General features: G+C 34.2%; 2 protein-coding genes across 2 annotated transcripts; one reads left to right on the forward strand and one right to left on the reverse strand.

The window, feature by feature from the left end:
• The first annotated feature begins 1,104 nt into the window (after positions 1 to 1,104).
• On the forward strand, positions 1,105 to 10,056 carry LOC133316221 (endo-1,4-beta-xylanase 5-like). The gene is made up of 7 exons (XM_061517948.1): positions 1,105 to 1,168; positions 1,251 to 1,297; positions 1,527 to 1,749; positions 2,142 to 2,308; positions 8,500 to 8,598; positions 8,722 to 9,513; positions 9,709 to 10,056. Exons 1-7 carry the CDS (start codon positions 1,105 to 1,107, stop codon positions 10,054 to 10,056), a joined length of 1,740 nt encoding a protein of 579 aa, XP_061373932.1.
• Positions 10,057 to 13,965: 3,909 nt separating this feature from the next.
• Positions 13,966 to 15,609, reverse strand: LOC133316215 (octanoyltransferase LIP2, mitochondrial). The gene is made up of 2 exons (XM_061517941.1): positions 15,362 to 15,609; positions 13,966 to 14,684 (listed from the first exon to the last, which is right to left on the reverse strand). Exon 2 carries the CDS (start codon positions 14,679 to 14,681, stop codon positions 13,974 to 13,976), a length of 708 nt encoding a protein of 235 aa, XP_061373925.1. The 5' UTR covers positions 14,682 to 14,684; positions 15,362 to 15,609; the 3' UTR covers positions 13,966 to 13,973.
• Positions 15,610 to 15,979: the final 370 nt, after the last annotated feature.

The following is a 15,979-nucleotide window of genomic DNA, read 5'->3' on the forward strand; positions in this document are numbered from 1 at the left end:
GAAAAGATGAAGGTTAGGTTATGGCGTTTATATCCCTAAGAAAACTTAATTTGTAATATTCCATAACTCAGCATTTTGGTTGAGTTATCTTCTGGTGGATCAATCCCTCCGGGGGCGTTTGGTTCAGGAAATTTTTTTAGAATAGTAGAGAAATGATTGGAAAGATAGATAAAGTGAGATAGGTAGAAAAATGTAAAAAAAAGTTGTTTGGTGGGGAAAAACTTTACGGAAAAATTTTTTAGATAACTTTATGAAATCAACAGTGCATTAAAAGTCAGATAACCGGTTTTTCGAAAAATCTCACCTTCAAATTGGGTTTCTAAACAGTACGAATATCTATGTTTCTCATAAATCCAGACAAATTGGATAGATGGGTTTTTGGTGAAAAACGTTGAAACAAACATGGTGTTTCTAAAAGCCATACTTGAGAAAGATAGATATCCGCTGAAAAGCTCCCAACCAAACACCACCTTAGTTTCCATACATTTTGAGATTGGGTATTATGCCTATCACTGTTACTATTTAATTGATTAAGGTTAGATTAATTTTAGATCAATTTAAAATCAACCAAAAAATGAAAAAATGAAAATAACTATCATTGGTTTATTTTAAATTGATGTAATGATAATTAATTAGATAATAAGAATGATAAGCCTAAAATAGTGATAAATAAAACACATAGCTTGATCTTAATTCCCATTAACTGCCATTGGGATGCAATTGCGGGTTTTCTGACTCAGTTTATGGTTTTGACTTTTTAAGTAAATGAGAACCAATAGTCACAAGCTTTACTTTTAAGTGCATTTATGACTGTACAACTGCATCAGCTTTACTATAATGTAAAAATCATGCATTTTCAAACACCACAAAAGTAAAATCAAATATATCATAAATTGTAAGTGGAAGAGATAATTATCTTCATTTATATTTACTACTATTTAATATCTCTGACAATCATTAAATTTTTTTCCTTGATTGTTAAGGTTCACCACATAACGCATGTAGGTACATTGTGTAAGGGGTATGTTTGATATATAATTAGCTGCGTCAATATATTTCCCTTACTAACATAAAATTTAGTGAAGGATTCTGAGTAGTGAAAAGATGAAGATTGCTGCTGAAGGCTGCAATTTGTTGTTCACCATCTCTTGCCTTTTACTGATCTCAGGTTTCTATCTGTTTTCTCTCCGTGCCAGCTATAGTTTTCACATATAGCAATTCACACTAATATATCTTCTCAACACACGCAGGGCTTGGCGTCCATTCTTTGTCTTATGATTATTCTGCTACTACACAGGCAATAACACTTCCTCATTAATAGTTTCATATACTAACCAGGAAACTAGAGTATTCTTAGTTGCATTACATGTTTACCTTTTTCATCTCAGGTTCCAGAATACATAATGATTTAATTTTATAACTTAAACCAGTCAAGTCAGGTCTTTATAAACATGGCTTTGTGCTAGTCTCTACCAGCAATTAATACCTAAACTTACTTGTGTTGCTAATGTCTTGAAATGAAGCAGTGCGTGGAAGAACCTCAGAGAGCACAATATGGAGGAGGCATTATAGTAAATCCGGGATTTGATCACAACATAGAGGGTTGGACAGTATTTGGAAAAGGAGCAATCGAGGAACGAATATCTAATGGAGGCAATAGATTCATTGTTGCCCGCAACAGAACTCAGCCATTGGATAGTTTCTCACAGAAGGTTCAACTTAAGAAAGGAATGCTATACAGCTTTTCTGGTAACTTTCTCTATATTATTATGATAAAGAATCAATTCAATCAAAACTTAACTGTTGCGGTTGAAATCTTTTTAATAATTTATATTATTTTTTAATATACTATTTCACATGAGAGTTCTTTGGACTTGAAGCGTGAATGTTGCAAAGGCCCACCACCTGAAAGTGGGGCACTGTTAGTATCGAACTCATAACCTTTTGGTCACTCCAGCTCTGATACCCTATAAAAAAAATTAATTCAACCCAAAATCTTAAAGCGTTGGTGATATATATTAATTATTTTGTATCTTTTGTATCTCACTTTCACTAACATTCGTTTAATGAATGTTACCACGTTGGCCATTACCTTTCTAAAACTTTTTGAATGATTATTGTTTCCCCTTGTCCACATTCAGCTTGGTTTCAGCTCAGTGAAGGAAGTTACAGTGTGTCAGTTTTATTTAAGACAAATGGAAGTGAACTGATACGAGGTGGCCACGTGATAGCAAAACATGGATGCTGGACTCTGCTAAAAGGCGGCATAGTTGCAAACTTCTCAAGCTCTGTTCAGATTCTTTTTGAGGTTAATACATTCTGCATTTATATTCCTGCCACTCAGCTTCAGATACAAAAAAAAAAAGAAAAAAAAATTATAATAAATTTTGTTTAACAATTAGATTGCTGAAGGATTTAAAATTTCCCTGAAATGATTCTTATTGACTTTGATAACAGTTATTCGCAATACTTATAAAACATGAGCAGTAATTGTTGGGTGTGCCCCTTACATATTGTCTAATTTGTGGATGAAATAACTTAAAAAGTTATTGATGAAGCATTTAATGTCATTGATGTAATATTTAATGTCAATAATAGAGTATCTTGGTGCAAGTATGGGTGCGCAAAAAAACTGGTTCACTTGCCCCGTCTTTAATCTGATCTTCACTTGATCCATAAATACCTATTTTTTTAACTGGGTTTAAATACTGACCCACTTTATTTGAGTCAGTTTTAGACTTGACTTGTTTTAATAATAACTCATTGACTCAAAACCTCATACTCATTATGTGAAAAAAGAAAAGAAAAGAAAAATCACAATTACATTAAAAGAAAAGTTTTAATATAAAACAATTACGTCAAAAATTTTTACGCAAAATATTTTTATCAAAATTTGTGACTAAAAATATTTCTGTAAAAAAATTTTGACGGAAAATTTTTTTTGTCAAATTTTTTTACGAAATCTAAATTTCGTCAAAATATTTCACAAAAAAACATATTTATCAAAAATTTCGACGAAACACATTTCCATCGAAACTTTTTGACGGAAAAAAATTTCATCAAAATTCTTTACAGAATTCAAATTTCGACGAAAGTTTTCGACGGAAACATTTTCGTTAAACTTTTTGTCAAAAAAAAAATTTCGTCAAAATTTTTAGCGAAACACATTTTCATCGAAAAAATTTCGACTAAATATTTTTCGTCAAGTTCCACTTCCATCAAAAATTTTAACGAAACACATTTCTGTCAAAGATTTTCGTAAAATTTTTTGACAAAAAATATTTCGATAAAAAATTTTAACGGAAAAAATATTCTGTCAAAATTCTTCAGAGAATCTAAATTTCGTCGAAAGTTTCGAATGAAACATTTCCCTCAAAACAATTTTCGTCGAAATCTTCGTCATAACACATTCCCTTCGAAATTTTGAACGAAAAATATTCCGTCAAAATTTTTGACGGAATTCTTTTTTCGTTTAAAACATTTGATGGACGAAATCATTTTTGTCAAAACTTTTGACGGAAACTAAATTTCGATAGAAAATTTATTTTTGTAAAAATTTTCATTAGAGAAAAAATTTCGTCGCTTTTCGACAAAAAGTATTCCGTCGAAAAAATAATTTTGTGACGAAATTTTCGTCGTTTGGAAAATAGAAATTTTGACAAAATTTTGTGACGAAACTGTTAAAATTCTAATCCTGGAAATATACATCTCTTCATTGATTTTCTCCTCTTTAACTGAGGTATTTATACAAGTATCAATAACAGTACTAACTTAAAAATAGATAACAAACTCTATAAATCTAAACAACTAAACAAATCAATCCTATCCAATTTACAACAATATTTTAACAAACTAAATTCTATCAACATATTAAATCCTATCTTCAACACTCCCCATCAAGTTGGTGCATGAATATCTATGATGCCCAACTTGTTAATGGCTTCTTCAAAAGCTTTTCCATAAACATCTTTAGTCAATACATCAGCAAGTTGTTCTTGAGACCGTACATGAAGAATCTCAATTATATGATTTTCAAGCTTCTCTTTTATAAAATGCCTATCTATTTCAACATGCTTAGTCCTGTCATGCTGAAACGGATTGTGTGCTATCTCTATCGCAGTTTTGTTATCATAGAAAAGATTCATTGGCTGACTATATATAATTCCCAATTCAGCTAATATATTTTTAATCCATAACAGTTCACAGACACCATAAGCCATACCTCTGAATTCAGCTTCAGCACTTGACCTAGCCACTACCTTTTGTTTCTTGCTCCTCCATGTGACTAAATTTCCTTCTACAAAGGTGAAGTACCCAGAAGTTGATTGCCTTGTAGTCTTATCACCACCCTAATCTGAGTCTATATAGCCTTCACTGCATGGTCTATCATTTTTTGAAAAAAGCAGCCTTTTTCCTGAAGTTCCTTTGAGATATCTAAGGATTCTGGACACGGCTTTCATATGTTCCTCACTAGGGGAATGCATAAATCTGCTTACAATGCTTACAGAATATGCAATATCAGGTCTAGTGTGTGACAAATATATTAATTTACCTACAAACCTTTGATATCTGCCTTTATCTGCATCATTCTGATTCGGATAGACACCAAGTGAGTGATTCATCTCCAATGGAGTTTCTGCTGGCTTGCTACCCAATAATCCAGTTTCAGAGAGAAGATCCAAAATATATTTTCTTTGAGATAAGAAAATTCCTTGTTTAGACCTTGAAATTTCTATTCCAATAAAGTATTTCAGTGGACCAAGATCCTTCATCTCAAATTCAGTAGCCAACTTCTTTTCCAAAGACTTCATTTCTTCTAGATCATCCCCAGTCAACACCATATCATCTACATAAACAATAAGTATTTCCACCTTCCCTTTGTTATGCTTAATAAATAGAGTATGATCTGAGTTGCTTTGTTGGTACCCAAACTTTTTCATTGCTAAAGAGAGCATACCAAACCATGCTCTTGGTGATTGTTTAAGACCATAGAGTGCCTTTTCCAGTTTACAAACCATATTCTATTTTGAATGTGTTGTCTTCACTCATGGGGGTACCTCCATGTAAACTTCCTCTTCTAGATCACCATTCAAGAAGGCGTTCTTCACATCAAATTGTTTTAAGGGCCAGTCTCGGTTTGCTGCTATAGAGGTTAGTATTCTGATGGTATTTAGCTTTGCCACGGGAGCAAATGTCTCTTGATAGTCTACTCCATATCTTTGTGTAAATCCCTTGCTACAAGTCTTGCCTTGTACCTATCAATGCTTCCATCTGCCCTTAGTTTCACAGTATAAACCCATTTGCAACCAATTGTCTTCTTCCCTTCTGGTAGAGATGTCAGACTCCAAGTGTTATTTTTCTGAAGTGCTTCCATTTCAGTGTTCATAGCTTGCTTCCATTTAGGATCTTCCAATGCTTCCTGCACACTATTAGGAACTTGTACAGTAGATAATTGATCAATTGTTAAAGCATATGATTCAGATAACCTATGGGATGACACATAATTGCTAATGGGATATTTCCCTTTCACTTTCAGATTCGGTTCATAAGTGGTCTTTGGAATGCCTTTGTTTGCCCTCTCTGATCGTATAATATCCGAAGGTAAAGGATCTGTATTCTGGACGGAAACGACTTCAATAGCAGGTGGGATTGGATGATCTGTATTTTGGGCATAAGTGGTTTCAGTGGCAGGAGATTCAGACTGTGTTTCATATGTTTCCAAGGACGGGGTCTCAGGTATGTAGGATATATTTGGTGTCTCATGTAAAGGAGGACTTTGAAGAGAATTAGTATCTATAGAGGAAGGAATAGGAATAGAAGTAGAAGACCAGAATTCTTCTTCTAGAATATTAGGTATCTCCCCCTGAGAAGAAGAAGAGGGAACTCCCCCTGAATAGTAACCTTCGGATTCATTAAAAGAGACTTCAAGTGTGACATACATCTTGTGAGTTTTAGGATCAAAACAGCGGTAGCCCTTTTGGGAGTCAGAGTAGCCCAGAAATATACATTTCTTAGCACAAGGATCAAGTTTGGTGCGTAAAACTTTTGGAATATGGACAAATGCAGTGCAACCAAAAACTTTAGGTTCTAGATTCATAACATGAGGAATTGAAAAAATAAAATTCAAGTTTCTGTTGAGGAGTTAGAAACTTCAAGGAACTAGAGGGGGTCCGATTGAGAACATAAGCTGCAGAAAGAACAACTTCTCCCCAATAATGAGAGGGTACATTCATGTCAAATAAAAAAGCTCGAGTGACTTCTAATAATTGCCTGTTTTTTCTCTTAGCCAAACCATTTTGCTGAGGTGTATATGCACAAGAGGTTTGATGTTTGATCCCTTTAGAGTTTAAAAAATCAGAAAATGTTTTATTTTTATATTCAAGTCCATTGTCAGATTGCAAAATTTGGATGGAAGTTTTAAATTGAGTGGCAATCATATTATGAAAATTGCGAAATACAGAAAACACTTCATTTTTGTTTTTCAGTAAAGAGATCCACATCATTCTAGTGCATTCATCAATAAAAGAAACATAATAAAAGGCATTCGAAAAAGAAGACACACGAGTTGGTCCCCATACATTAGAATGAATAACTTGAAAGGGAATTTCACTTTTATTTGAACTAGGATAAAAAGGCATATGATGGCTTTTAGCCATTTCACAAGTAGAACAATGAAATTCAGAAGGATTACAATTCGAAAATAAATGAGGAAACAATTTATTCAGATACGTAAAAGAAGGATGTCCTAATCTCCTATGCCAAAGCCATAGTGTAGGAAATTTATTTTCAGAATTATGAACAACAATTGCACTATACTTTATGTTTGATGCACTATGAGGAGCTTCAAAAAAATAGAGGTTGTTATTTCTAACACCATAGCCAAGAATCATTTTTGTTTGGAGGTCCTGAAGCACACAGAACGTTGGGTAAAACAATACTTCACAATGAAGTTCTGAAGTCAATTTGCTGACAGACAATAGATTAAACTCAAGGGAGGGGACAACAAGCACAGAGTGCAGGGTAATAGTAGGTGATAAAACAAAAATTCCTTGACCCGTAATTGAAGCAACACTACCATTTGCAGTAGTAACAAAAGATTTATCACAATGCAAAAAATCAGTCAAAACAGAGGCATCATGAATCATATGGTTTGATGCACCAGTATCAATTATCCAAGACAAATTTCTACAGTGAGTAGAGAGAGCAAGAGAATTACCTAAGACTCCTTCATAGATAGCATTTGCCTGAGGAGAGGCAGAAGAGTCATCATCGGAAGAGAGGAGAGCTTTAGAAACAGCCTTGCGACGAGGACGTTTGGTGAAATCCCACCAATCAGGATACCCAATTAATTCATAGCACCGGTTCTTTGAATGACCAGAATCCCCACAGTGAGTACATTGGAAGGTTTTTCCAGAGGGTGCCTCTTTGCGATGTTTTTGACCATGAGGAACAGCAGAGGGACGAGGGACATGAGACAGCAAGGCAGAGGTAGGATTTGAGAACTTTCGGGTCAAAGAGATAAAAGAAATGGATACGGGTTTAAGAATTAAAAAAAATAAAAACGGATACGGGTTGAAGGTTGAACAGAGAATCAGTAGCGGATACGGGTGAAAATAAAAAAAAATATATATACGGGTCAGAAGAAAAAGGATACTAACATATGTGGGTAGTATAGATTCCTAGGATTAAAAAATTCATCTGATACCATGTTAAAATTCTAATCCTGGAAATATACATCTCTTCATTGATTTTCTCCTCTTTAACTGAGGTATTTATACAAGTATCAATAACAGTACTAACTTAAAACTAGATAACAAACTCTATAAATCTAAACAACTAAACAAATCAATCCTATCCAATTTACAACAATATTTCAACAAACTAAATTCTATCAACAAATTAAATCCTATCTTCAACAGAAACCAAGTCAAAAACGGGTCAGATCAGATTTGACTCACTTCAGAAACCAAGTCAGAAGAACTTCAGAAAAAGTCAGGTCAGATCCGACCTAATTCTAAACTAGTTCAAAAAAATCCAAACCAAGTCAAACATGACTTAGATCAAATTAAAGCGAGTCGGGTTAAAATACCTGATCTATAAAAATCAAGTTGGGTCGAGTCGGCACAAAAATCTGACCTGAGCTGACCCTTGCACAACCCCAGGTGCAAGATTACATCCCTTATTAATTAATCTGGTGTATAAATGAGACAGTAGTGAAAACATAGGAGCAATCCTATTATTGCTTGATTTTACATGTCATTTGAAAAATTACAATTAACGAAATAATTCGATTAATTACAATGTTTATTTTCTTTTCTCTAATAAAATTGTGACAATTGATTTGTCAATAGATAATTGAGATTAAACAAAACATGAGAGTTTGAATTCTCTAAAAATAGTGGGATCGGGTGAGCTGTCTGAGAGAGTCTCAAAGGGGCCGTTTTTAAGTATTTAGATATCAGTTAAAGTTTGTTAACTGAAATTTATTGAACAATGCAGAGCAAGAATTCAACGGTGGAAATATGGGCTGATAGTATCTCCTTACAACCATTCACCAAAAAGCAATGGAGATCACACCAAGACGATAGCATTGAGAAGGTAAGCGAGATCACATAGATCAAGTGGAATGAAAACGATATATGATCAAATTACATTAACAAAATCAGTAGTAAATTGTAAAAGATACATAAAAATTAACGAGTCTTGGTTTATAACCTGCAGGTACGTAAGAGCAAGGTGAGATTCCAGGTAACTCATGTAAACGAAACAGCATTGGAAGGAGCTAGAATCTTCATCAAACAAAGAAAGCCAGGCTTCCCATTTGGGTGTGGAATGAACCATAATATCCTCACAAACAATGACTACCAAAAATGGTTTGTGTCAAGATTCAAATTTACAACTTTCACCAATGAAATGAAGTGGTATAGTACAGAGATAAAGCAAGGCCAAGAAAACTATACTATCTCAGATGCTATGCTGAAATTCGCCAAAGAGAATGACATTTCTGTCAGAGGTCATAACATTTTCTGGGACGACAAAAAATATCAGCCTGAATGGGTTAAGTCCTTATCTCCTGAGGAATTAAGAGTAGCAGCAGCACAAAGAATAAAATCTGTGGTTACAAGATATAAAGGAGAACTGATTGCATGGGATGTGGTGAATGAGAATCTCCACTTCAGATTTTTTGAGGATAAACTTGGTGAAAATGCTTCTGCGGTATATTATGCAACAGCTTACCAGCTTGATCCAACAACAACCATGTTTCTAAATGAGTATAACACTATTGAACATAGTGAAGATGAGGTTGCCAACCCAGTACATTACCTCAAAAAACTTGAGGAGATTCTGTCATTTCCAGGAACTGGTGGAATATCACTGGCAATAGGGTTGCAAGGCAATTTTGCTTTTGGCCAGCCAAATATTGCTTACATGAGGTCTGGTCTGGATCTTCTAGGTACAATTGGACTTCCAATATGGCTCACAGAAGTGAGTGTGGATTTAGACCCAAATCAGGTATTTCCTCAACTTCATAAAGTCTTCCTTCAGAGATATTGTTTGTTATAAGTTGCAACATGAACTTACTGTTTAGAATTCTTAGTTTTGGTGACATCGCAATCCATATCATATTAAAATCAACACTTCATTGAGTCTTAAAGGAAGAAAAAGGAAATGAACATTGCTTTTTCTCATTCTTGTTTTTGGGGGCAGGCAGAGTATTTGGAAGAGATACTAAGAGAGGGATATTCTCATCCTGCTGTGGAAGGGATTATAATGTTCACTGGTCCAGTAAAAGCTGGTTTCAAAAAAATACCCCTCGCAGATGAAAATTTCCAAAATACTCCAGCTGGAAACGTTGTGGACAAGCTTATTCATGAGTGGCAAACTAGGTCTCTGGAAGCCATTGTGGATAGCAGAGGATGTGTAGATGTTTTACTACATCACGGAGATTTTGATGTAACTGTTACACATCCTCTAAACCACTCCTCCAAAACGCTGAATCTAAGTGTAAGGAAAGATTTTTCAAATGAAACCATCCATGTGATGATGCATGCCTAATTACATGTGTAAATTTGAATGATGGTAATAAAATGGCTTGCAGCATCATGGTTGATTATTAATGTTACCCAAATCCTTCAACGATCAAAGGTTTTGAAATACAAATAATAACCAATATTAATGTACCCTGAAAATGTTGATCCATAAAGTTACATTCATTCCAGACAGAAACTTCTAATATTAACCGATGACCATACTTTATCATATCTACATTTGAATTAATAATTGATATATGAACCAAAGATGTGTAAGTTGAGATATATAGTCCCACATTGGTTGTATGAGCAACTAATGTGGAGTTTATAAGGCCTTGGGTACTCCTACTCCTTTGAGTTAGCTTTTGGGTGGTATATCCCAAGGTTCTTTACATGGTACATGGTATCAGAGCTTCGCCGTCTCCCATTTTCTCTTGTGGAGTTTCTTTACACAAGTAGGTTGGGCATGTTGGCCTTAGACACTCTCACCCTTTGAGCTAGCTTTTGGGGTGGTGTATCTCAAGATTCTTTACCGTGTACAATCCGGAAATGGGAATCCGCTTATTAGTCCAAGTCTAATTCTCATGTTCAGATAAAAAAAACACAGAAAGGCTGATCTTCATGATCAGATAAAATAAGAAGTTTACCGATCCACATTAAGAAAATGTGGTTGTTGGGTTCTGATGATTATGTTACTGCAGCCAAGCACAAGCGTAGATCATGTGAAAAAAATCTCAAAAAGCTAGAGTACGTGGAACATTTGCAGGATCGGATTGCAAAAGAATGATTCCTCATCAGTCGGAACTCAACGTTATGGAAAGAAGGATAGGAGTGCCTACGAATTTTAGAAATCTAAGATAAAAATCCTAACATTACCATAAGAAACCAATGTCTTCAAACCAAAAATGTACTCTACTCTTTTGTCAGAAATCTACTACCGACCGGTGATCTAATCTAATAAAACATAAGTCCAAGAAAATACTGCATAAATTTCTCTCAGAATGTTGTAGATAGAGTTTCTCCTACAATATGCTCCTATTACATCAAGTGAAAACTCTTTGTGGTCCAAAACAAAATAAAATTCAACAGTCCTAAACAGCTAAATGAAAAATGTGATCTAGATCCCAAACCCAGCTTCCTACCTATTAAGACAAACTGTAGAAAGAGATTAGATTTAATTCCTCCTTCCAACTGACACCTACACCCGATCAACATCAAAATCATTTGTTCTGGGTTGGATTTGAATTGCTTGAAGGAGCCGTCCTTAAATTTGTATCTACTGATCTCTGAGAGGCTTCATAAGATCCTTTCAATTTATCTAAACTTGCAGAGAACGAGGAGACAAGGGCTAGTAGCTTCCGTGGAGGGCACCTACCTATCAGATTAGTTCTAGTCTCACTATTGATTGAAACTATAGAGCACTTGATGAAGAGTATGAGAATTAAGACAAAGGAACCCACCAAAGCACTTTGAGTGGTTTTCATGACAGGGTTTAGCAGAAACAACAAGTGAAGATAGTTAAAAGAAGGGAATTCTGGTATCCCATAGGAAGTTGGAAGGCTTGTTTGTGTTGTAGTTTGTGCCTAAGATAGAAGGGGTATCTCAAAGTGAAGTAAGTCTTTTTAATAGCCTATTTGTTGTTGAAGACTTCTATGGACTATCAATTACTAATGTAATGCATAAATAGAGAGCTGTGTGAAAGATTCAGATTTAGATGATTTGACCTGCCACATCTTTGTTGTGTTGTGGGGCAGAACATGGAATGGAAGGATCTTGTCATGTGAACCTTAATCAATTCCCATACTTCTCCGACATTTCTACAATCTTTCCATCACATGCCAATATGTATCATGTGACTAACCACATGATATAAATTGGGTTTCCTCATTTACTGATATTCTTGGCCATATTAATTTCATTATTGATTGTATTTCTGATATGTGTGACAAGCACAGCTGAACTTAGCTGGGTGAGATTACTTGAACATGAAGTTTCTTTCTCCCGAGGGAAATGTATTTTACAGCTCCACATGCAACATAAACACTATAGCAAGTTCATTATATTCCTGGAGTTTTAACCTGTTGGGTAATTACACTTGCAATTGTATAGAACTCAATAGCGAATTATACTTGTTAAGGAACACGGAAAAGCTAGGTAACTTATATAAATAGCGGTAATTGCTCCATTAAAGTATATGGGAAATATATATCTCCAGTTACTGGATATGTTTCCTCTCCAACCACAGAGACAAATACAAGTGGGCTCCATTGTGTTCTTTTTTTATAAAAAAAAAATAAAAATAAAAATATGTTTATGAGGGCAACAGGAAATGATTTTCTACGACAGGAGAAAATCATCACCCTTAAAGTATATAACCATTTTTATGGTATTTGATGTAGTTTTGAGGTCTTACATAGATATTTTACTAGAGGATGTGATCTTTTTATTTGGCCTGAAATAGATAATGTAGTCAAGTGGCTCCTGAATGTTGCTTTTAATAATATTGGGATTTTGTTGTCAAAGGTCTGAGATGATTAGAATAAAGTTTGCATGTGGAGACTGCGGCTTCAATATTATTTCTGCTGTGAAAAACATATGGTCGATGTCAGCAAGAACAAAATAGAATTCGCACGGGTAACCAAAGCAAAATATTTTACTTACAGATTAATTGGTTCAACAATAATTTAATTTTAATGATTGCTTGATCAACAATAATCTATTCAACAAGAATCAGGGTAGTAATCTATTCATACTTAGGTTCATGAACTTGTTTTCTTAGTTGTTAATGATGCGATAGTAACTTGTTTTTCCAATTAACTGAGACTGAGTAACTCTTCTCGTATTTTGCTCCAGGCTTTGCTATTTTTGGATCACGTGACAGAAGCAAACTCGTTCTAATCTGAAAAGAAAATGAATTGAAAGTTTGTAACTCCAAGTCCAACAGCCAACCAAACAGGTTCAGCATGATAACAATTAACAATCCCTCAACATATATATGGAGTGTGGTTATCAATATTTATTCTGATTTTGACACCTGATCTGGAGAGAAACGAATATACCACAGCGTTACCATAGCTCATTAGTGGCACATGGTCATGACTCATCAAGTCAAGCCGCCCACTTCTAAGTTCCACCTCATTCGTCATCACCTTCAAACCATAATAGTAAAGACTCATCCAATATTAATCCATGTATGAGTACTCCTAAATAATTGTCATATCCTTACTATATATATATATATATATATATATATATATATATATATATATATATATATATTGGGTACACATGATTAGTCTAATACTCACTTATTACTCAAATACAAATCAATTCATGCCTAAGACCACGTTTTATTGCTAAATTTTTGGTTTGCTAGTAAATGAAAAGTTACTTCACTCCCTTCAAATTTTCGCGTTCTTTAATTATTTTTCCCTGCTTGAGTTAGAACATCGTAAAAATTATATTTATATTACGATTTAAAAACTTTATAATTCTTATTTTTATATTCAGGTACGATATATCCTCTCGTACTCATACCTTAGTTATACAAATTTTGTCATAACCTATACCTATATTCATACTGACACCAGTACTCACACTCGTATCCATGCAACTTCACAACACCCACCTCAAAATGGACGCAGCAGCAGCAGTATGAAAAATACAACTATTATTACTACTTCTAGTCACAAATAATCAAATATATATTTTTAAAAATTTAGAATCAATCTATTGAATTAGGTTGATCATTATCAACCACAAGTCTATCCCAAAAATTCAGGAAGAAAGAAATAAAATTTACGTATATCATACAAACAAGCGCGTAAGAACGTATGTATGGATTTAGAATAAGCAAGAATTTTATTGGTTCAAGACTCTTCTTTCAAAGAATAAAAGAAAAAGCAAACGTTATACAACTATTTGTTAGCTAAAATAGCTTTCTCATTCAATTTCATTTTTATCAGAAAATATTGAAGCATCCTCCTTCCATATCAGGTTACTATAACCAAAGATTCTTGCAAAACAAGTAATCAACTGCTCCTGTATTATTTCTTCAGCAGGAAGGACAACATTTGTCTCCCTTCTCAAAGATGTCACTTCTTTATCTGTAATACCACAGGGAACAATGTACCTAAAGTAGGTCAAATCAGGATCAATGTTAAATGCCATCCCATGAGAAGTGATTCCGCTCGATATCCGAACACCAATTGCACCTATCTTCCTTTCTGCAACCCAAACCCCAGTCTCACCAGTTTGTCCAGGACAAGCTTTCACACCATATAAAGCTGCCAGTTCAATCATAGTTAACTCAATTTTTTCTACAAAACTTCGAGCACCAAGTCCCATGTCACGAAGTGATATAATAGGATATAAAATGGCTTGGTGTGGACCATGAAATGTAATGTCCCCTCCCCGTTGTGTGTAGTGAAGTTCAGCTCCAATTTGTTCCAGATCGGACTGGGGGATTAATAAATTGTGAACAGTTTGCCTTTTGCCAACAGTGTATGTAGGTGGGTGTTGCAAAGACAGAAGAGTATCACATCTAATATGAGATTTTCTATCCAAGACCAGCTTTTCCTGCAGTTTTAATGCATCCAAATAGTTGACTACTCCCAGTTTCCAGACCTCAAGGGTTCGCAAAACCCTCATTCCCTGTTCATGATAACATTAGTAATTACATAATCTACTTTTATTACCTAGTCTAATTTCCAATGTCATACCATAAGTTCTATAACCAACTTCTGTGAGAGTGAGACTGTTCCCAGCATTGAAAAGCCCACAATAGAGAAAGGAAGGGTGGGTTTTAAAAGGTCACAAATTGTTTTAATTAATCGAACCAACTTCAAGCCAAAAAAATGACAAATTCTCCATAGGCCATGGTACTGTGAGCTTGAACCTCCCATAATGATCTAAGTTACAGTCTGTATTCTATAATCTAGTATGCATTTAGTTTCTCCATTGTTATAACGATTTTTTATGTCTCAACTTTAGAAACTTAATTCATATGTATTTTCGGTATCCTGCACCAAAAATTACCTATGTACATCCACTTCCCAGAATCAATTCGCTAAATTAGGTTGATTTCTATTTACAAGTTATGACGCAACAGTACACATTCAGAGCTCCAGAATGCACTACAATTTCCCAATCTACATAAACAGTTCGAATAAACATTTCAACAAACATTTAAAGGGCATTTTCAGCAAACCCACATATTTCATAAAACGCAATTTTTTCAACAAAATTTTTTTACTAGACTCAAATGGGTTTTCAACAGTGAGCAAAATCTCAATCTAGAATTGCATATTGAGAGGTTAAGAAAGGCCTACCTGGAATGAAGAAGAAAGGACACACCTGGGATAGATAAGAAAATATAATGGGTGGGTGAAAATATTTCAACGTGTTGGTTTAGATGAGATATAAGAGTGATCTTGAATTAATTGAGATGGGTAATAAGGCACCGAGTAAATTGAAGAATATTGCGAGGACTAGTAATGGAGGTGGTCAACCTGATGTTGAAAGTGCTGCAGTATTACTATTGAGCATAACTGCATTGCAGAGATATAAGAAGGAAACGAGGATAATGAAAGATGAAGGATGAGAAGAAAATAGGGAAGACCGTGGTGACAAGTAGAAAATTTCATTAGGTAATACTAATAACAATACTAAAAAAAATCTTTTAGCTACGGAAAAATCATATTTACATTAATGGCTCTTTGTTTTTTGTTAATATAATGAAACTTTCTACTTAAAATGAAAGAGTTTAAATTTGATATACAATGTACATTATTATTTAATTATCTGTTAAAAATGTTTACAAAAAAAAAATCATGTGTTAAAATATCGTTAAAAAATTATAATGGTTGTGATAATGAACTTTTTTTAATGATTTAGTAATATATAATTTAACATAGGAAAATAATTATCTCATGTTGCATCAGATAGAC

This window comes from Gastrolobium bilobum, unplaced genomic scaffold (assembly GCF_033153095.1).
Source record: "Gastrolobium bilobum isolate Gb01-03AN ecotype WA unplaced genomic scaffold, APGP_CSIRO_Gbil_v1 utg25868, whole genome shotgun sequence".
Taxonomy (NCBI): Eukaryota; Viridiplantae; Streptophyta; class Magnoliopsida; order Fabales; family Fabaceae; genus Gastrolobium; species Gastrolobium bilobum.

Excerpts from the sequence above, each read along its gene's own strand:
- LOC133316215 (XM_061517941.1), bottom strand. The coding sequence starts at position 14,681 with ATGAGGGTTTTGCGAACCCTTGAGGTCTGGAAACTGGGAGTAGTCAAC.
- LOC133316221 (XM_061517948.1), top strand. The coding sequence starts at position 1,105 with ATGAAGATTGCTGCTGAAGGCTGCAATTTGTTGTTCACCATCTCTTGC. Across the intron at positions 1,169-1,250 it reads TTGCCTTTTACTGATCTCAG|GGCTTGGCGTCCATTCTTTG; the intron begins GTTTCTATCTGT and ends CAACACACGCAG. Across the intron at positions 2,309-8,499 it reads CTGTTCAGATTCTTTTTGAG|AGCAAGAATTCAACGGTGGA; the intron begins GTTAATACATTC and ends TGAACAATGCAG.